The 22,543-nt window shown below is 38.3% G+C and overlaps 1 protein-coding gene across 2 annotated transcripts; it reads left to right on the plus strand.

Annotated features, from left to right (window-relative positions):
- Nucleotides 1-1,684: 1,684 nt before the first annotated feature.
- Nucleotides 1,685-21,342, plus strand: itga6a (integrin, alpha 6a). Of its 2 annotated transcripts, XM_020651466.3 has the most exons (26): nucleotides 1,685-1,946; nucleotides 9,915-10,039; nucleotides 10,374-10,453; nucleotides 10,544-10,805; nucleotides 10,936-11,067; nucleotides 11,660-11,873; nucleotides 12,092-12,285; nucleotides 12,367-12,461; nucleotides 13,592-13,719; nucleotides 13,803-13,892; nucleotides 13,975-14,036; nucleotides 14,117-14,286; nucleotides 15,284-15,427; nucleotides 15,510-15,625; nucleotides 15,716-15,875; nucleotides 17,279-17,365; nucleotides 17,463-17,542; nucleotides 17,697-17,774; nucleotides 17,867-17,969; nucleotides 18,070-18,246; nucleotides 18,349-18,438; nucleotides 18,522-18,629; nucleotides 18,728-18,826; nucleotides 18,929-19,054; nucleotides 19,913-20,038; nucleotides 20,504-20,643. In XM_020651466.3, exons 1-25 carry the CDS (start codon nucleotides 1,765-1,767, stop codon nucleotides 20,018-20,020), a joined length of 3,210 nt encoding a protein of 1,069 aa, XP_020507122.2. In that variant the 5' UTR covers nucleotides 1,685-1,764; the 3' UTR covers nucleotides 20,021-20,038; nucleotides 20,504-20,643. The 2 variants fall into 2 exon arrangements, with proteins under 2 accessions (XP_020507122.2, XP_065818223.1); XM_065962151.1 differs by lacking the exon at nucleotides 19,913-20,038 and having other exon boundaries at nucleotides 20,504-21,342.
- The last annotated feature ends 1,201 nt before the right edge of the window (nucleotides 21,343-22,543 follow it).

Consider the following 22,543-nt stretch of genomic DNA (forward strand, 5'->3'; position numbering starts at 1 on the left):
TAAAGCTGTCAGACAAATGTGTTAAGTTATTTAGGCTAGTGCCTCCAATTTACTGCAGTAAGGTTCTTTAGGAGAAGTACTTCACCCCAATGGACACTAGAGAACCCTCATCCCAAAACACAAAACGTCTGATTTTCTGGCAGACGTGTTAAGCGCTGATGCAACTTGTTACCAAACCCACAGCAACAGAGACGCCATTCACATATCTTACACCAGAACGTATAACGTCATTTGCTGCAATTAAGAATATGGTTAAGACCCCAAGCAGCCCCTCTAGCTACATCCTGCCAACACACACACAAAAACCCACTTACACACAGATACATTGAAACGTAGAGGGCTTTGTAACAACAACAATGCTCTCATTGTTTTGTGTTCTTGCTATGTGATTGTTGCCAGCGCTGGTACAAACTTCACACCACTATTAAGCACCAGCAGATACATTCAGAAAAGTGGGCAATTCAGTGAAGCTGTTTTTTGTTCCCTGCAGGTTTATATGATAACAAATGAGCCGGCATCTATCAGTGCTGCTGGTGTGGGGAAACTTTTTCAACCTTTCAAATGCCAGCTTTTCAAGAACCATGAAAGTGATCCATGAGGAGAGTTTTTGTGAAAAATGATTGATCTTAAACGTCTCTTAAACAACATCACCAAAGATGAGCTGTTCAAAAGAAACATTTCTCCTTCATGGACATATAACCACGAGTCTTATGATTACAGTGATTACTTATTTATGAATATGGTCCTACGCATGTGTTACTAATGAGTGTGTACATTAATTTTTTATCCACTTTTTCCTGGATGGATGATCAACCTCCGGACCAGCAGATATTATGGGGTTTTACAAAATATATTGATACTGAATTAAATTCCAACTCTTCCAAAGATAGTTTAACCCTTTAGTGACCTTCAGCAACCTGTCTCGTTGTCCGGCTCAATTTGGGGGATTTTGTTTGTCCAGCTGACTGTAGACACGTGCTGTTTATCTGCCAAAACAACCTACGTTGGAGTGTCCTAGGCTCTGTCATTTGTCCTCTACCTTTAAACGGATCCTTTCTAGATAATTGACAGATAGCTCTTCTGATATGTTTATATCATATAGGCTACTAAACGTTGACACAGAGATTTCATTTAGAGCTTGATCCGAGGTTTCTTTCAGTCTATGTAAAGGCATTATCAAGAAAAAAGAAGAAAACTGCCTCACTAAATAAAATCTAACAATTTGATATAGCCTATTATGATTCACAAAAGATTTATTTTACATATAAATCCCAGATGTAAATATTAACATTTGGCTATTCAGGTTCCAGGGTAGCCTACTTGCATAATGGCTCACCTGAACACTGACATGACTTATTCTTGGAAAATAACATCCATCAGTAATGTAATCAAGTCTATGTCAAGTCAAAATGTCAACTGCTTTAATTTTACAAAATCAAAATCATAACATACAATGCACCACTAATATAAATAGTAGAAATAGCATAGTGTTGAGATAAAAAAAAGAAAAGAAAATAGTGTATTGATTATGTTTCTATTGAATTCAGAAACTACGTATTGTTCCTTGACTCTAACAGCTTTTACTAGCAGTGTAGTTCCCCCTGGTGACCTGAGGGGGCGCTGTGGAGCAGGAGCGCACACACACCCCGGCGGGGGGACACGAGCAGCGGCGGCACCAGCTTTCAGTCAAACTGCACCGGGCTGATCATCAGAGAGGAGCAGCGGGGTCAGCCTCTTAACTTTGGACTAACACCGGACAACATCATGCGAGAGGGACCTTCTGCTGCTTTTTTGGCACTTTTATTTTATTTCTCCTCTCTGGAGCCAACTGTGGTGCTCGCCTTCAACCTTGATACCAGTCATGTCATCAGGAAAGACGGGGAACCGGGGAGTCTGTTCGGGTTCTCTCTCGCCATGCACCGGCAGCTCAACCCGGATCAACGGATGTGAGTGATACCGTGAACTTTACTTTTCCACTTTTCCATCTGATTATATAGACCTACACACTTTTCTGACCGTATAGGTCCACCTGACCAAACAGGTTCATTTTAATTACTAACAGAAGTGGGCTAATAGGCTACTTTTAACTTAATTTCCTGAACTTATTTCCTTTACTCTTACTGTCTAATTATCCTGGGCATAAAACATCCTCTTCATTTTTAGGATTCTGACTTTGCGAGACGAATTAAATATTTGACATCCCCTAGTTGTGATGTCATACATTGTGCCCACATTTAAAAGAAAGTGTTTCTCAAATCCTGTAGTGGTTTTGTCCGATTTTACGTGTTTTTTTGTTCTAGTTTTCTTTAGAGCTTGTCTGTCTCCCTGTGGTGCTTTGGATGCAAGAGGGGAAGAAGCCGAGAGACAACAAGTGGACAAACAATGGTTATAACTGTTATGCAAATGTGCCTGTTAGGTCAAACTGAGGGAGCAGTGAGAACAACGGTAGACTCATAGTGTTGCAACTGTTAGTCGGTTAATCGGTTAGATTTTCTTCTAATACTTGATCCTTAAGGTATTATGCCTACACAAGATGTGGAGAATGATTTCTTAAAATTAGAGTTGTAAGCAAGACTTTACAGGCAAACTCTAAATACTTCCATACCAGTTATTTACAAATAAAAATCAAATGCTGGATTAATTGGTAAAGTGAGGAGGGATCCAGGGTGGGGTGATGTGGGTGAGGCTGCATGCAAGAGCTACTGTAAAGCAGACACACAACAAGCCTGCAGCAGCATGTTGAGACACAGAGAGCAGGGATGAGAATTCGTGATAGCAGGAATTAGAGAGATTCCCCAAAGATCACACACATTCGGCTTAAGCTGAGGAATTTTATCTGCCTGGTATTTTGGCTGAAAGGCAGCTCCTGTTGCAGTGAATTTACTCCTCATTTAAATCTGGAATCTGTCCTTAAGAAATGCTTTTTTTTTTTTTTGACAAGTCATCCTTTGTGCGGTCCTGAAAAGAGCAACGTTTACTTTTGTCAGAGTTGATAAGTGTAAGGAGAGTGAAAGTGAAATGTAATATTTGTTAGGCAAACAGAGGCTTGAAATGTCACACCGGCCTGATTGTTGGTTTTCAGCCATTGAAAGTAAGAGGGAGAAGATTCACCTGACATGCTGGGCACTAAGAAAGCTGCTCTTTAAGGACAGAAACAGCGATTGTGGGCTGAGGAATATCAAAAAAGACGTAATACATGATGGTCACAATTTCCTGGAAGCCCAAAGTGAGACCATCATATTGCAAATCTTGTCCAAGTAAGAGTGCAAACAGGTTACATTTATGACCTTAAACACCTTTATTAATCTTAAATTTAAGGAGGTCTGCATTTTTCCTTAAAAGTGACTTTTAATTGAGATTATTTCCTGTTGTCTTCTAATGTTAATCAAAACATTGGGTTAGCTCCACTGACAATGAATCAGAATCAGAATCGGGGTTTATTGCCATGTACATTTACACATAGAAGGAATTTGACTTGGTGTATTGGTGCTAAACAGTTAAGAAGGAAATAAAGCAGAACTAGCAACAACTTAAATAATACAGTATAAGAAGCTATTACAATATATAAAATAGAATTTAAAAATTTAAAATAAAAATAAAAAACACAAAATGTACAAAAGGGGCAATGTAGGAGCTACAAAACATGACTATGCAGAAAATGAAGTCATTTTTTTTTTGCAACCCTTTTTTTCCCCTCTCACGTCCTTGTCAAAAACATAGCTGCGCCATGTTACTGTATTAAAACACTCCTCCCTTTACATTATTGAGACTGAGGAAAGTAGCCCTCACTTCTCTGACGTTATCTCATCGTCACATCCTCATGTGACCCTGAAAGAATCAGCCAGGCGAGTCCAGTGAAAGCACATTAAAGCACACAGCAGTAGGTAATGAACAACCATGTCTGACTTGAAGTGTTGAGGAACACTGACGGCTCTCTTTAAAGCAGCAGCAGCAGCAGTGTGTCACACTCTGCATCTGTCTCTTCTGCTCTTACTGAAACATGTGTTTGATGATGATCTCTAGCAGCTGTATACTGGATATCACTGTCTACATTGATGTGATTAGAATGAGTCAGATGTGAGGAGAGGAACGCTGGCTTCTACAGGCTCCTATTCTTAACGCTGATGAGGAGCAACACATACGACTAAAATCTACTGGCCTTTTAATTCTTACTGTGTTTCCAATGATTTGTTAATCTTATTGCTTATTATATATATATTTTAAGAAGTTGTTCCTCTTATAAGTTCATTGGAAGCACAACTTACATTGTTTTATTGGTTTTCAATGAGTGGAAGAAACAAGGAACACAACGTGGTATCTTTTAAAGAGACAACTGTGTGACTCTCCCCTGCATAACGTGTCGGGTTAATGATGTGGATTTAACGTCCAGGGAAAGAAACCAGGGCGAAAAGTTCCATTTGAGTGGACACGCACGACCATCTGTGCACATGTAACCTGAGAGATAGAAGGCATCAGTGAATCATGAGTTGAGATATTCACATCAGATGTGACACTCAAGTGTGGCTCGCTTAAAAAAAGACAGTGAAGAAGTTTTTTAATTATGCAGTTAAAATATTTTTAGCCCTAACTTTTTATTCATGATTTCCTCTGTGATATGTACCCAGCCAATCACAGATCAGCACCAATCAAAGTTTTACGTGTGTGTGTGTGTATGTATGCGTGTGTGTGTGTAAACTGAAACAGTTAGAACAGCTGCAGCAGTTCTTGTGGCTTTGAGTGCACAGCTGGACGAGCTCTTGACCACATCTGTTAACAAAGGCGAGTGAGATCACTGTGTAAACCCTCAGCAGTCACTCTCCCATTTACACTGCACTGAAAGACAAACTGCATGATGGGAAGTGGTCTCGCTCTACAGCCTGGCTGATGTTGGATAATGTAGTTTTATAAAAGATTGATGAAGAGTTTTAATAACATTCTTTATAAACTTTAAAAAAAATGAAGATTGATTACTAAGTGGGACGTTTTAAAGCTAATTAGCTGAACTATATGTAGTTCAATGCTCTATGATGAACAATGATTCTTTGACATTTTATTGTACTATAATGCAATTCCTATTATTTATACTGCAACACATATCGTATGTCACTAAAACATTTCTTATGAGCTGTAATGTATTAAATGGATTGCTCTATCTGTATGGCTGTATTCCAGTCAAGTGTGTGTACTCACTTTTTTGATGCAGCCTGAAGCTCTAGTGTCATCCCCCTTTTTCACACAGTTTGATGTCTTTAGTATGATGTGTTTACTGTAGTTCATACTTGGAGTCTTTTTAAGTGTCTCATGCAGACATTTATGCATGTATCTCCGTCTGCAGCAGAAAGTAACATCAAGTACAAAAAGCCTCTTTCCAAACTGACAAGCAGGTAATGTGTCTGTCGGTCTGACATGTAAATGTCAATGTTACCCCTCAGATACTTGCTAAATTCAACATCTGTCACTTTCCTGAGAAGCCCTGCAGTTATGTCTGAGGTGTTCTCCTTTACATGTGTTATAAGTTCATCGTTCACACAGGGCTTTTTCTACACATAGCCTTGTGGATTTGATCTTCTTTAAAGCAAAACGGAGCGTTCACTGAAGCTGAAGAACATTATGGGAGCTCACTCTTTCAATCTGAGAATTTATTCTATCTATGCTTAGAAGTGCAGGTTTTGGGGGCCACTTGTACAAGTCTTTCATTTGCATCCGATAATTGTATTTTTGCTTTCTTTTTGTCAGTGCATTGTCATCATTAGCACTCACTCTCACTTTTTGCAGAGTCTTCCAGTTTTATTCTATAATAAAACTTCATGTACAGTGTCTCTAATGTCTCTGCAGTTGTTGCAGCATTACAACGTATGCACTGAACTGAAACTCAGCATACTGAATCTCAGAAGTAAAGACGTTTGTAAAGGCTGTTTGTATTTACATTGACTGGCCTTTGTTTGAGGGGAGGGTTTGCAGTTTGGTCTCTTGTCTCTCATCAGATCTCCTCAAGAGGGTCCTTGTTCAGCAGATGATGATTCACAGGGCTGTGCCACAGATCAGTTGGTGTTTCACTGAAGGAGCTGCAGAGAAACAAGGAGGAGAAAAGGGTGGAGAGGTTTTCCTCATGTCAGGATTTCCTCTCTTTACTTGGAGATAATTCCTACACACACTTTGAATCTAAACACATGATAGCCTCCCATCCCAACATGTACTTTTAGAGTCTTTTTAAATAAGTTTTGGCAATTATAATTATCCTCAGTAGCTGTACTGTAACTAAAGATGGCCTACAAAATTGATATTCTGTTTTTTGTAGATTCAGCTGACCAGGTCTTCAGAAATGTCAGAACTAATTAAATGTAAGAAAACAACTTTCCTCACTGTAAGAACGAGTCTGAAAGCTCATGTGAGGATTTTTTAGCTGGTTATGAAACAGACTGAAATAAATACGTTTGCCTCAATATCACCTAGAAAAACAAGTGTCAGCAAGATGAGCAACTATTTTTAATGGATGTTAATTCTGTTGCTGGGTAGGTGTCAGAGAGAAACTGTAACCACAATTCAAAAACAGCCTTTTTTATGTTATTCCCCAGTAAAAATGTATAATCAGTGATACGTTTCACTGTTTTATAAAGGCATAATGAGACTACTAGGGCTGTCATTTTTTTAATCGCATTGATCGCGTGCTCTTTTGTCCCTTTAGGGGCACCGTACCTAAGCCACTGCGCTGACAGCAGTGTCTCCCAGTAGTCACAGTGATGGAAACAAACAACACCTCCTCACCTTTGAGGCTCATTTCACTTTAACAAAACTCCAAGAGGGCTCAGGTAATGAGTCAAAAGTTACACCCACCTCACGACATCAAACATTTTACTTTTTAACCGTTCCCTTCAGCTGCTTTCTTTTAGTTTCTGATCTATACTTAAGTTAATGATGGAACCTTCAATCTACCAGAAGTTCCTTTTTTTCTTTAATAGTAGAAGCAGGTAGGTATCCAAAAAGGAAGCAAAGTATCCTTAGACTAAAACAGTACAAAAATACAAAATAAAAGCTTTACAATAACTGTTCTGAACGGCAAAATGATGGATATTCAAACATGCAATTAAAAATGTGATTTATCATGGTCAACTATTGAAATTCACAGATTAATCGCTCTATTTTTTTTTAAACGTTTGATAGCCTTCCTACCTATAATTTTTAATGCTCCCAGATATAATATTGCTGTGCAGCTGTTCAGAACAAGTTGGTCGAAGGCATACATAGGTTTAGGGAGACTGCAGTGTAACCAACTTACTGAGCTATGGCTAATAGCTCACTAGCTATTGCTAATCCAAACTGCCTGTGCCAGTTGAGTTGACATTTAAAAAAAAAAGAAGGTGGTTGCTGGTTCGGTCTTGTCTGAAATCAAGGGTCAGTGAAAAAAAAATCTAAGAATTATGAAGGCTTGATAAGTGTCTTTTGTCATGGTGAAGTGTGTAGTGTGTTTGTGGGAACAATACGTTTGACATACTACAAAGAGAATTAGTTTTTACGATGATAATAAGTTTGACAAGATGTTGCAATATAGAGAGGCCACCTACACAGCTGAGCTACCAACTCAACTACTTTGTCTAACTTTTCAATGCAGGATAGATTATAGCTGAATCTAGATTACCATAGACAGGAATTAACATAAACCACTTTGGTTTAGCACTTCATTTTCATCGTGTGCAAAAGGGTACAAATGCAACCAAGGTGTTGCAGACATTTCAAAAGGTGTTGAGAATGATTTGAACGTTTGAAAAGTGTAATAAGTTCAGGTCTCACCCATGTCCCAGTTGGCCCCGTTTAGGTTCATTTGAAGTATTGTGAAAGGCATGTATTCATTCATAAACATGTGATAAAGTCATGTCAGTCTAAATTATGTTTTCTGTCACACAATTGTTCTTGCTTACACCTTATAGAGCATTTATAGAGAGTTTTGGTGATACTTAAATAAACCATTCAAAGAAAGGCAGTTTACACAATTGTAGAGTTGAGTTTAATTCTTCTTTTTTTGGATCAAAGATAAAGTCATGTCTCTTGTCACTGACTACAGAGATTATTCCCTGCAAGTCCAAATTCAAACTATTATGGCTTCAGTGAAAAGTGTAATATTCCTATTTTGTATTCTTACTATACAGGTGCATGATGATATCTTTTTTATTTTCTACTCTGTGCCAGTGTTCTGTAAAAAAAACGTACAGGCGATGCCTTGCGTTCCGGTGATGTTTTTTAACGGTCTATTTCTGGTGTCTGCACTGAGCTCGGTGAAAGAGCGTTTCCTTTCTGCACGCAGCATCCTGAAGAAGGACTTGAAACTGGCAGATTTCATTTCACTTGAAGTCTTTGGCTCTTTCTTAAATGACAAAAAAACGTTTCTGCACTTTATTTGCGAACCAATTTGCACATTTTTATTGTTGTTTGATCTCAAATTATTGTTTGTTAAAGTTTTTTTATTCATGTTTAATTGATTATGACGTGTACTTCTGCTCTCTTGTGAAAGAGATCTTGATTTTAATTGATTAGAGATCTTGATCTTAATTGATATTAATTAACCTGGTTAATTAAAAAAAAAGTAGCACTGTGTATGTACGCCTCGAATGTGTGTGTGTGAGAGAGAGAGAGACTTTTTTCTTTTGAAGCTCTGCTCGGTCAGTGTGACAGAACTTCATACCTGTACAATGTGCAACAACAAAGACGTGATATTTTGTTCTTTGGGTCTTAAAATCTTCTTGTGAAAGAAAAGCCTTTTCATCAGAGAGTGTGGCTGTCTGATAATGTCATCGCTGAAACACATCCTCTTTTCAGGCCGGTGGAGGCTGTGTGAGAATGTGGGTTTAGAGGAGAAGCTGTGGTCAGTGAACTGTGTTTGAACAGAGCAGTGAACACGCTCCAAATTGTCTGCCTCACCGCTCCTCTGCCCTCTGCAGAATGTCAGAACACTGCTCCACTGTCCCACACTGACATTTTCTGTTCTGTCTCTTATCACCAAATCAGCTCTTTCAGAGAATGATTGAACACAACCAGGAATCATTCTTCCTGAGAAATATGTAATATATGTGTTAACTAAAGACTGAAACATCCTTATGTGTGATATGTTCATATTTACTATTCTAAGAGTTACCAGTCAGAGCCTTTACAGGTAGAGCTCTTAGAGAGTCTAAGAGTCTAAGAGAATACGTCTGGGTTAATCACATAAATCTCTTATTCAAACTTTATTCCCCACAACATTATCCTGATTTAAATAAAAAACATTTTTTTACTTTAGGTGTCTCTTTCATCATCAATTTATAACACTAGAATTAATTCATCCTACTTGATACTGGTCATGTTAATGTTTTCTGTTCCTCAAAGTTGTGGACACATTGTTCTGTTTCAAATATTAATGCAATAGAAGACACTATCTGTACCTTTGAATGTTTTTCACACAAAAACAGAATGTCTTTCTTAAGATTTAGAACAATTTTCTTTATCTCTGTGGAGCTGTAGAAACACAACCTAGATTTAGTTTGTGTTTTTTACTTTTGCTTTTCATTGTAGGAGGATACTTTACATAAGGAGCATGTTTTAGTACACTTCATTTTGGTGATGTAGTCGTTGGTCACTTAAAAGAAGTGAAACTAGTGAAGATATTAGTATTTTGAAACACAACAGACATGTTACATCCTCTTTGCAGACAGGAAAGAACTGGCATTCTTGTTGCGATGCCAACAATGTCGCTGTTGACCTTCTCACATACATGTTCAAAATGTAGCACGGTGTTGCTCTTAAACTTAGAAATGCAGACTAAGTTATACAGTCAAGGTGTCCACAGGAAGCTACACTAAAAAGTTATTTCAGTACTTTTCATGAAATCTTGGAATATGTGATGAAATAAAAAGGTAGCTTAATTATTTTGTCTTTGTCTTCAGGCTCTTGATTGGTGCACCGAGAGCTACAGCTTTGGGAAAACAGACAGCCAACATCACCGGAGGACTTTATAAATGTGACATCACCCAGAACAATGACTGTGAGCGCATTGTATTTGATAATGAAGGTGAGTCAAGTGTCTGTCTGTCTGTCTGTCTGTCTGTCTGTCTGTGTCTGTGTCTGTGTCTGTCTGTCTGTGTGTCTGTCTGTCTGTCTGTCTGTGTGTCTGTGTGTCTGTGTGTCTGTCTGTCTGTCTGTCTGTCTGTCTGTCTGTCTGTCTGTCTGTCTGTCTGTGTCTGTGTGTCTGTCTGTCTGTCTGTCTGTTTGTCTGTCTGTGTGTCTGTCTGTCTGTCTGTGTGTCTGTCTGTCTGTGTGTGTGTCTGTCTGTCTGTCTGTCTGTCAATCTGTCTGTCTGTCTATCAGAGGTTATATCTTTTATTTCTGTTTCTTTATTCTAACAGAGAATGTTCGAGTTGAGAATAAGGAGAATCAGTGGATGGGAGTGACGGTTAAGAGTCAGGGACCTGGAGGAAAGATTGTGGTGAGTGTCTCTAACACCAGTCTGTGTTTGCTCTCATTAAATCTGTACGTCCAGGTTTGATTTTAAACATGGCTGTGTTTTTAATTTCAGACCTGTGCTCATCGCTATCAGAGGCGTTTGTTTGTGAACACCCCTCAGGAGTCCCATGACATCACAGGGCGCTGTTACGTCCTGAGTCAGGACCTGACCATCGACACGTCCTCTGATGAGGACGGAGGAAACTGGAACTTCTGTGAAGGCAGAGCCAGAGGCCATGAGATGTTTGGATCTTGCCAGCAGGGTTTGGCTGCCACCTTCACCAAGGATTATCATTATGTGGTGTTTGGAGCACCAGGAGCTTACAACTGGAAAGGTCTAACATACAGAGCTTTTATTTTATCTATTCAAAACAACTAATCATTCAATATCGGTTTTCATCTCTTTTTATCTAAAATATTTTCAGTAAAGATTGTAAGCTTTTTTCTCTCTTACATCTTCTCCAGGTATTGTACGAGTGGAGCAGAAGAACAACACTTTGCTGGAGATGGGGATTTATGATGACGGCCCGTATGAGGTTGGAGATGAGCATCTCCTGAACCCTGAGCTGGTTCCTCTACCTGCTAACAGCTATCTAGGTGAGTGTCTGTCCACAAAGAATGTATAACAAACTGAGCCATCATACAACTGTGTTTTTAAAACTGTAAAAAAAAAACTCTGAATGCTTCTTGTGAAAAATCTCTTTGGATCTAATCGATTACTGCATTTAAAACAGGGCAAGCAGCTTTTATTCTTAAAGAATGGTGGCTGGCTGAAGAATTAAGTGAACACATTTTTGATTGTGAACAAAAGCAGTAAACAGGTGATGGTTCTCAGGAAACACTTCAGTAAATATGAAACAGTCTTGTCTTATTCTTGAGTTTTGTCTTGTGTGTGTAAAAATATTTTCACACATAAAACCACTGAGACATGAAGAGAAACAAATTCCTCTTGTAAGTAGTGTTCATAGAGCATTGTCAGCAGTTTCATTAGCGAAAAATGACAGGAAAAAGATTTGGTCATTTTTACTGCACTAGTGACTCCTACTGGCCAGTCTGTGTAATTGCATTCAACAGGAGGACATTGTGAATATTACCAGCTGTACAGTCATCTTACAGTAAAGGGCTAACAATGAGCCTGTTCTTTGGTGTAAAATGAGATATTTTAAGTCCTACGTCTCTCACACTGCAGGATTCTCCCTCGACTCGGGACACAAAATCATGAGAAGTCACGGCCTGACAGTGGTTGCGGGAGCTCCCAGAGCCAATCACAGTGGAGCTGTGGTCTTTTTGAGAAAAGAAAATGAAGCCTCAGGCAGACTTTTAGTGGCGCACACCCTGCACGGACCAGGACTTGCATCCTCCTTTGGATACGACTTGGCTGTAGTTGATCTGAATGGTGATGGGTAGGAAAAACTACAACTACAACTTACTTAAATCTTAAAAGTAAAATAAAAAGCAGGAGAGTGAACGCAGATGTAGAATAAATATTTAAAGCCTTGAAAGGATCTCTTCATTATAATACTATCTTAATGCCTTTTTTTTTCTTTAAATGGACTTTTGGCACTTTATTAATGGGATCATATTCTGTATGTTCATTATTTGACTTCCGTCCTTGATGTAGATGGCAAGACATAGTGGTGGGAGCGCCTCAGTTTTACATGAAGGACAGAGACATTGGAGGAGCTGTTTACGTTTACATCAACCAGGCAGGAAGGTGGGAAAGAGTCACTCCTGTCCGTCTTAACGGGACCAAAGACTCCATGTTTGGACTGGCAGTGGAGAACATTGGAAACATCAATCAAGACTCATATGAAGGTAAATCAGCTGTCATTTTCACTTAGTTGTGTTTTTTTCTATCATTTGATGTCAAGTAAACTGGTTTCTTCTCTCATTCAGACGTTGCTGTTGGAGCTCCACATGATGATGGCGGGGCAGGAAAAGTCTACATTTATCATGGCTCTGCTCAAGGAATCAAAACCACACCTGCACAGGTTTGTTTTGGAATGTTGTTGCTTCTGTTATCTCCATTTCCATCTCAATCACGTCAGTTTGATTATGTGAAAACACATGTGTCAAAGTGTCTCATCCAGAGAGTATGATCAGCACTCTTTATAGTTTTATACAACCCTCATTTTATGTGGAATTTGAGCTCGCTCTTTTGGGTTTCTGCCCATGAACTTTCCTGTTTTGGTTCAGTCTCACAGCTCTTGTCAGTGCTCCTTTATGGCCTCAGCTGTTTTTCCATGTAAATAAAAAAATCTCATGACCACTTTATCTGCAACAAATGGCAGACAGATAGCGGCTAGCTGGTGAACAAAATGCAGCATTCAACAGCTAAAGAGACACATATTTTTCTCGGGAGCAGGTGAAGATCAAAAACAGAGATACAAGCAGACTGAATACAGGAAGTGCATTTGTAGAGATGCTCCCTAACTGCTGCCTGGATGTGGAAATAGTTAGCAAACAAGTTTGAATTATCAACTGAACTTGGGATTTCACTATTTACATCAAGATCAACTAGTGATGAGGCGAGCTAATCAGCCTTAATAAAAATCTCTGTGTGAGAGTTCATATCAATGAAACACAACTCGTAGTGATGTCACCACGGCCATCTTGGCATTAGCTTGAAGATTTCAAATTTGTACCTGAAAGCTTGGATTCCAACCTGAGGATGTGGATCTTGAAACAAGGGGTGTATGTGGTAGTTCAATATTAGTAATATAGTCAAAGTGTAATGCTAAAGCACTGAAGGTAAACCAAGGTGAAGGTGATAATGTGTCAGCGTTTAGTATTTCTCTACATCTGATTGGCCCAAAGTCAGTCAATGTAGGTGTGAGTTCTACAAGAACCTTTTCACATGTAAAAGACATCGATTTGGCTGCTCCTTTCTTCTTTACATGGGGATTCTCATTTGTTTTCAGTAAAGCCATTTATTTATTAATTTTGTATTTTGGGGTTTTGCTATTGAGCTGAAACTTCTGTTATATCCCTGTCAAGAACTAAAGCTCAACTTTATACCCAAAAAGTCATAATTCAATTTTATGCTATTTGATACATTTCCTCACTTTTTTAAAATCTAAATCATTTTTTGTAATGAAAAATAAACTATTTTTCATTGCAGATCCTTTCAGGAAAGCAGCACAACATGAAGCTCTTTGGATATTCTCTGGCTGGGAACATGGACTTGGACAGTAATTCTTATCCAGATGTGGCTGTAGGCTCTCTGTCGGACTCTGCTCTAATCTACAGGTATATTTTCCCTGAACAATACCGGTACATTTCAGCATTACTGATTTGTATTACAACTTAATATAACTGTCTTTGTCTTTCAGGGCACGGCCAGTCGTCAGCATCAGGAGACATGTCAAAATATCTCCACAGGAAATTGACCTCTCAATAAAAAACTGTGGAAACAGCATTTGGTAGGTGTTCTGACATGTCAGCTGGCCTCACAGTCAAAACCTCCCGTTGTAAATGTTAACATATTTTATTTCCTGCCTTTAGCTTCACTGTAGAGGCATGCTTCACCTACACAGCAAACCCTGCATCTTACAACCCAAGACTAAGTAAGTAAAGTGATTTCCCCCCTCATTTTGCAGATCTAAGATCTTTTCAGTTGTTTTTACACATGTTTCCTTCATCACAGTGATCAGCTACTCAGTGGAGGCGGATGGAGAGTGCAGGAAACAGGGGCTTCCCTCCAGAGTGACGTTCCAGAACAAATCCCGCACAGAAGCAGAACACCAGTTTAATGGAACCATAGAGCTCCGAGGGCAAAAACAGGAAATGTGCACGAAGAAAACAGCCAGACTGAAGGTTAAACACGCTCACAGTTCAATCACATTTGCAGTATTTAATGCAGATACCCAACAGTCATTACTAGATTTAGTAAGAAATTACTGAAAACAAAACTCAGCCGCTCAGTCAAGAGAAATATCTATGTGCTCTAAAAAAGTTTAAGGTAATAATGTAGCTTCACATTTGAACAGTTGCTGACACAATGTATCACAGAATTTGATGTCACAGCAGAATTTGTCATTTAAGTTGCAAGCTTTAAAAAAAATAATAACAATAATTTTGCATACGAAATAAGGACATCTTCTCTTGGAACCCTAAATAAAGCCCTACAATGAATAAAAAGTCAATTAAGCTGTCAATCAACACAGAATTCATCCAGTTATTATCTCAGATATTTTTAGTAAAACAAATCATCGAATCCAGTTTCACTGATGTTATTATTGATGAAGTGATGAGACAGTATGTTAGATAATCTTGTATTATCTTTGAATTTTGGACTCTTTAGGGGAGGGGCTACTGACCTTTGTGATGTCATAGTGGTAAAACCTCCAAACGGCCTGTTTTAGCACACATTTTCTGAAAAGTGGAGCAGGCAAAAGACGGAGAGGATGGACTTCTCTCATAGTTGGGGGGTTTGTAGACAGACTAGGGATATATATCAGTACAACCCTAACCACTAACAATTGTAAATTGGAAAATTAATGCAGTTGCTGCATTAAATGTGATTTAAACCATAAGATTTGCGCGATGCAAGACAGTTTGAATATTTAACCTTATATGATGTATATTTCCTTTGATATTGTTTTCACAACAGTGAATAGTAATGTATAGTTATCATAGCTCTTAGGCAGAATTGACAAAGTATATACAATGAAATAAAAAGCTAATTTAGATGTTATTTTAATAAATATAAACCACATGATATCTTTCTACAACTTCCTCTTGCATAACAAAAACCTGCAGAAGCATTTAATAGGCTCTATATAACTACTGCTTGTGTTTTTTCTTACCTCAGGACAATATAAAGGACAAGATGAGAAGCATTCCTATCGAGGTGTCTGCAGAAATCGTGGGCACTAAAAGAAGACAGGCAAAGAACAGCCTCCCTCCGCTCATGCCCATACTAGACTCCTCTCAGCCCAGTAAAGACATCATACAGGTGAACTTTCAGACTGCAGCATTTAAGATACACTTATTGTTGGAGCAAAGTTTGTATTTGATTTTGTCTAAACGTGTTGCAGGTGAACTTTGTAAAAGAGGGGTGTGGGAGGGATCACGTCTGCCGGAGTAACCTGAAGATGGAGTACAAACTCTACTACAAACAAAACAACCTGGACATGGACTCCCCGTTACCCATGTGAGCTCTTACATTTCAACCCTCTGGAGCCAGAATGGACTTAGACAAGCTGAGAGCCTGAAGTGAGGTATTATGTTTGTGTATCTGCAGGAGGAACAACGTCCCTGTGTTTTATCTGAACTATGAGAGGAAGGATTTAGCTCTGCGAGTGACCGTCAACAACATGAACGGAGATGATGCTTATGAGGCAAAGGTGGTGGGGACTTTCCCAGAAACACTGTCGTATTCAGGAGTCCGCTCACAAACAACGGTAAACAAGACCACTAAGTGTGCAGCCTCAATAGTGTCCCCATGTTGATGTAGTACTGCTTACACAGGCCTTAGTCGACTCATTACATGGACTTACATTGATTACACATTCAGTATACATTTCTGTAGCTTCTCGCGCCGCTCGATATCTCCTTTTTATTAATAACTTATAATGTTGTTCATTTTAGCAGATGAGATGAAGTGTTGCATGGATGAAAACTGGGAGTTCAAATTCTGCACGAGGGTGGTGCTTCCTAGGAAAGTTGAGTCTTGCATTGGGAGACTGAGGCTCAGTATATTTTCTGTTAAATCCATGTCATCGTCAGCTCAACCCGTTTTATACACATCTGCATTTTGTGCTGGAAATTTCTGTAAAGAGAGTTTGTTAAATAACAGATAATTGAGTCATTCAGTTGTAGTTGTTGGTATTTTATTATTCCCTTTGCAAATGGAAGGAACAAGGCTTCAGAGTGAAAAATCAGTCTGCAGCAAAGCTCAGAGAAGGTCAGTCCCTCTCTGTACTGTATAGACACTCATAGTTACCAAGTTATGACGCACCCACTGTGGCTATGCTAAGATAAGAAACACATGGTACGGACAGTTCAATCCGGGAAGACAGTTTCACCAAGTGTCAAGGTCCTTTTCTATTAATCATCAGTTTCTGTAATTAGCAACACTAACAGTCATTTTCAGTAGGCACATACATTTTCCATGACAGGTCCTCAGCCAGCCTTTAACTGTCCTTAGGCTAATTATACCATGCTAATATGCTATAATTTAGCATTTGGACTGGGTATTTCTCAATACGTGTACCGATATGATATCTAAGTTTCACTGATACTAAAACAATACGTTTTCCCATACCATTGATTAATATGCTTCTCTTCAAAGCCGTTCCCCTAATGAACATGAAGCCAAACCTTTCAAATCTCATGTTAGCACAGGTTTAGCTGACATTGATTTGTCTGAACTTTCAGTATCTTGTCTGGAAAAATGATTAACTTGTGATGAAAAAGTAAAAAAGACAATGTTAACAATAAAAGCAATGAGACCTGTGCTATGATTAGAAAAGTCCAATCAGTGCAGACTAAAAATGAGCCTTATTAAATGTTGTATAAAATAATTTATTCCACTAGCAGGATGTTTAACAGTCTTATACAACCCTAAGCAGGAGATCATTCTGTCTATTTCTGCTCTCTTTCTGTAGTCGTCCTCATAGTACAAGTTACAAAGCATTCATGGTATTTGTACAGAAAGTTAGTAGAAGTAATCTCAATAATTAATTATGTAAATCAGCTGATTGACAGAAAATTCAGAATTTAAAAAAGTGTTTAAATCTAGTGCTAAAATGCCTGCACAATCTCCTATATTTAGATTTTAGTTAAATGTGTCCTTTTTTTTTAGGTGGATAAGCCGATCATCTGCACAGCCAATCAGAATGGCTCTCAAGCTGACTGTGAGCTGGGGAATCCTTTTAAACGTGACTCCCAGGTACGGACATGTTTTAAGATTTGCTCGTTCATTCTGATACTTTAATTTAAGAAAAAAAAAAATGCAGTTTGAGATTTTTTTTATTCCCCCCCACTAGACTACATTTTACATCATCCTGAGCACGGTGGGCATGACTCTTGACACCACAGAGATGAACTTTGTCCTTCATCTGCAGACGTAAGTACTGCTGATACAGCTGGGAATTTTCTGCACATATAAGAGTTTTTATTGTAATTTGCACCTTTTCAGAAAGTCACACTTTTGTTCCCTGATGTTTTTCATTAACTTCAATATTATTATTTTTCTATAAACACGGGTTTATTTCTTTCAGGACGAGTGTGCAAAAAAGTATTGCCCCAGTTAAAGTAAAGGCTAAAGTCATGATTGAATTGCCTCTTTCTGTCAGTGGGTAAGTCTGCGTCATTATAGTTTATTTTCAGATGAATACTCAAGTTCCTCCAACAGAATATGAACAAAGTGTTTTTTTATTGAATTCATCAGAGAAGCCAGACCGAATCAGGTTACATTTGGAGGTGTTGTTAAAGGGGAGAGTGCCATGAGGACAGAAGAAGAGATTGGAAGTTTGATCAATTATACGTTCAGAGTGAGTTTGAGCTGCTTCTATGTGTGACTATGATACCACTTCTGTCTTTAGCCTTAGCATATTAAATCACAACATTATAACATATTATGTTCTCTTTCAGATAAATAACTTGTGGAAGACTTTGACACCTTCTGTCAAAGCCTCACTTCACATTCAGTGGCCCAAATATAACAAAGATGGGAAATGGCTTCTTTACCTGGTGAAAATCACCTCGACAGGACCACAGGAAGTCCTTTGCTCTCCACAGTCTGAAATCAGCTCTCTCAAGCACATAAAGGTGGTGTTTCTAAACCTACTTATACAAAATAAATATAAAATAATATACAGACCTGCATTGATAGATTCCACTTTGAATCAATGAGAAAAAATGTTCTTTCAGGAGTCCTCCGCTTCAAGGACAAAACGTGAAATTGCAGAAAGAAAAGCTGTTGGAAAAATGTCTTTCCTGTCTGGCAAAAGTAAAACTCTGGTGAGTCATTGAACGGATTTGTTCACATTATTTTTTATTAAGGTGTGAATTTATTTTGACACATAATGCCATTTTCTTCTCAGACATGCAACAGTGAGATCAAATGTGTGGTGCTACAGTGCCCCCTTGAGGGCCTGGACGGTACTGTGGTTGAACTTAGATCTCGTCTCTGGAACTCAACATTTATTGAGGTATTTTATCTTTAACATGTGCCTCGTCATCAGTTTGGCTAATGCCTCATTATTTATGTCTGTCTTAACTGAGCTGCTCTTTTCTTCCATCAACACAGGACTACGCCTCTCTCTCACACTTGAGCATTCTTGTGAAGGCCTCGCTCATCCTTCATACTGAGGCTAAAAACATGATCCTACGAACTCCTGACACTGCTGTAAGTTAAAAGAGCAGCAATGACAAATCATGAACAGCTTCTGAACGTTAATCCTGACTCAGCTGATCTCACTGTTATCCTCTCTGTGATGTTTGATGACAGGTGACGGTGACAGTGTCTCCAGACAGTGAAGTAGCGCAGCACAGTGGAGTTCCCTGGTGGATCATTCTGGTGGCTGTTCTGGCAGGAATACTGATTTTAGCTCTGTTGGTGTTTCTGCTGTGGAAGGTGAGGGGCGGACATTACACCTTCATGTCGACCATGCTGAGTAACACAAGAGAAAACATGAGGGGAAATAAATTGGAGATAAACTATGATATTAGATAAGTAGTAGTTTGTACAGTAAATATATTAGCAGTTGTACAGAGACATCATATAATATATTTATTAGTGTATATTCTACATCAGCCTTTCCCAAACTTAAGACTGCCGCGGCCCATTATAAAATAAAAGTTATGACTACAGCTATCACTTTCAGCTAGGGTAAATTATTGGACATTACAACATGATATTATGGCAAGATAGACACAAAAGTTTACTAAACATTTTGTCCATGAATAGTCATGACACGCCTTACTAATCACTCAAAGGGTTGACTCATGGTAAATCATCATTATTGTGATATTTATTTTTAAAATTGGTGGAGGGCTTTTTGCGGCCCACCTGCAGTACCCACAATGCCCACCAGGGGGCTGCGGCCCACACTTTGGGAAGCACTGCTCTACATAAAAACAGTGTAAAAATGACAGTTTGCCATAGGGAGTCATTTGTAGAACAGCTCTGCTCTGATACAAGAACAGTTTTATTCTTCTCATCTCGCTGACTAATGACTTTATTTCTTAAAGGCTAAGGTAAGTATTAAGTTGCTTTTGAGATTCAACATAAATCTGCCAAGTGACAACAATATATCAGACTACATAAATGAGTTTCAGGTCATGCTATGTGTAAATAAAACAAGACATACATGATGTTTGCGTGGGAATAATTGTTGGAACTTGGATTTGTGAAAGCTTTTTGTTTGAAGAAATCCCAGTGTCTCCTCTGACTCAGTTTGTAACTGGTAACAATCCCCTTGCTCCCCCTCAGTGTGGTTTCTTCAAGAGAGCATCAAAAGAGGAATTCGATGCTACGTATCACAAGGCAGAGATCCATGTTCAGCCTTCTGACAAAGACAAACTCACTGCTGACGCCTGATTTATACTCTGACCAGGGGTAAAAAACAAGCTGCCAGCATGAAGAGCCTGCAGTCACTAATGAACTCACCTTTAATCTGAATCTGCTGCCGCTTTAACGCCAAAGCATTCAGACACATATTGTTCTGAGCTGATGAAGAACTTCTGCATTACAAAACATAAAAAAAACTATGTAATGTAAGCTTCAAGATTCCTGTGCAATATGTGTCTCTGAATGTTGGCAAGGAAATCATCAAAGCATTTTCTTCCTACAGGCTTGTTTTTTTTTTTGCCTATTTTGCAAAAACAAACAATCGTTTTGTGCTCTGCAGTTGCTTTGCTGATGTCGCTCTCACTGCCTGGCTGCCCCCCCCCCCCCGTTAAAAAACTGCAAAGCATGCTTAACCTTCCTCCACATTTCTCCTCTCGTTGTTTACAGTGATTATGACAACAAATGACATATATCAGTCTTAAATAATTTTTTTCTTCAAATCTCTCTTCCTAGTGTGGATTCTTCCAACGCTCCAAACAAGACGACAGCGTTCCTCGCTATTACGCCGTGCGAATCAAAAAAGAAACTCCAGAGTGTATAGATGGAAAAGTCAAACTGGATCCTTTTGATAAAAAGCAGTGGATGACTTCTTGGACCGATAATGAAAGTTACTCATGACCTGCTTTCCCTTCAATTGTTTTTCAGAAAACAAACAGTTTGAAGCCACAAACACACTGACCTTTAAATAATTAGCAAACATGACTGTGATTTCAGAAATATGCCGGCTTCCTGTATTTTTTACACTGTATAGATGTTGAAATGTTTACGTATTTTTGTATATACTGAAATACTTTTGCACACTGTATATTTATTTGATAAAATACTTCAGCAGCCAAAGACTTTTTTTCAATCGTATGTCTGACTCTCAAAGTTTACTGTTGTTTTTAAACAGAGCTGTACTGTTAAAATCCAATCCTGAAATCTATGCAAGAGAGGTACAGCTAGCTCAGATGAATGTAAATCACTCGTTATGTTCCAGGTGTTTGATGCTTCTTGTTTCAGAAAGGTTCAGCTTTGAGCCTCTTTGGAATGATTTTAGGTACATCATCATTTCTCAATAATTAAGCTGTAAAAATAAGCACAGCTTTTGTTTGTTTTCTTTTCTCTTGAAGCTGCACTGTAGTGGCACTCAGGTAGCATCGACTGTACAGTAGCTCATCACTGAAAATAACTCTGTTCTGTGTGACGAGTCCAAAGGGAAGATTTGGAAAGCAACAATGTGTGTTTTATAGAAGAAGAAAAAGTGAATGTCTTGTTTAATTGTCAAATATAAAACAAATGCTTTAAACGGATTGCTACTTTGGAATTTATTCACACCAAATATTCAAATTGTTTACAAAACTGATACCAGTTTTCAACTTCTCTCTGGTTTCACCAATAACACCAAAAAAAAGTCTGTTTGTGACCCAATACCATCATATATATGTGTAACCCATGTATGTGTGCTTCTTTGTGTTTTGTTCTGGCAGTAAATGAAGAGTCAGATGATGGTGTGCAGGTTCTAGTTCTTTGTGTTAACAGATAGAAAAACAGAAATCAACTGTGTTATGGAGAGCCGTTTTAACGTTACAGCAAACACCCACCTATCACTAATAATATTTTAGAGATCCATAAAAGCATTTCTCCGTGTAAAAACTTTATTCTCACTAGTAACAATTTGAATCAAAGATACTCACTGTAACATTACTATACAGAGTTGTGTTAAAAACTTAATTTCTCATTTTCCATTCATGCTTACTGGGCTTTCAATTTCTGATATACATCTCTTTTCTTCTCCAAAATTAACATTTGGACATATCAGTTCTTCATAGGAACATGTTTGAATATCCTACATTTAAATTATAAGCAGTAACATTTGGATTGTTGATCTTTGAAATGGCAGTTTTTCTCAGGAAAAACTCAGTTGACAATATCTTGAATGTAATAAGAATGTTATTATGGATATCTTAAATTAGTACCTTCATTATCATGCCCACTCACACAAATTCTCCAAAATACACAGGTAGGAGCATAAAGGAAACCCACAATAGAAATATAATGAAAAATAAATGTTCCGTCTATATCAAACAGCTACATTTATCCTTAACAATCATCTGATTATTTACAGCACACATGTACGGTTACTAAAATCATTGTCTGATACTGAATATGATATTTGAATAGCTTCTGTATATTAAAAAAATAATCATGATCATTGCTATCCTTACATGGAACATGTAAAGATGGCAATGACCACCCGGATTTCCATTTCCTGTTAATCTGTAGATGTCACATCTCATTTGACAGGTGTGTGTTTTATCATGGGGGAAAAAGGGAAATTTGCCCATCACCTGTTATTGAAGCCCAATGAGACGTCTTGAAGTGACTAGGACAGTCACAGATTTGGATTTTTTGTAATCACATAAAACAAAGAAAAGGCTGACTAAAAAGTGAGACAACATATTTTTTGGGGCTTTTCTGAAAGAGAATTTTCACTCAAACTTAAGTTACGTT

This window comes from Labrus bergylta, chromosome 13, assembly GCF_963930695.1.
Source record: "Labrus bergylta chromosome 13, fLabBer1.1, whole genome shotgun sequence".
In the NCBI taxonomy this organism is placed as follows: domain Eukaryota; kingdom Metazoa; phylum Chordata; class Actinopteri; order Labriformes; family Labridae; genus Labrus; species Labrus bergylta.

Excerpts from the sequence above, each read along its gene's own strand:
- itga6a (XM_065962151.1), top strand. The coding sequence starts at position 1,765 with ATGCGAGAGGGACCTTCTGCTGCTTTTTTGGCACTTTTATTTTATTTC. Across the intron at positions 11,068-11,659 it reads ACCTGCTAACAGCTATCTAG|GATTCTCCCTCGACTCGGGA; the intron begins GTGAGTGTCTGT and ends CTCACACTGCAG. Across the intron at positions 19,055-20,503 it reads TGGTGTTTCTGCTGTGGAAG|TGTGGATTCTTCCAACGCTC; the intron begins GTGAGGGGCGGA and ends CTCTCTTCCTAG.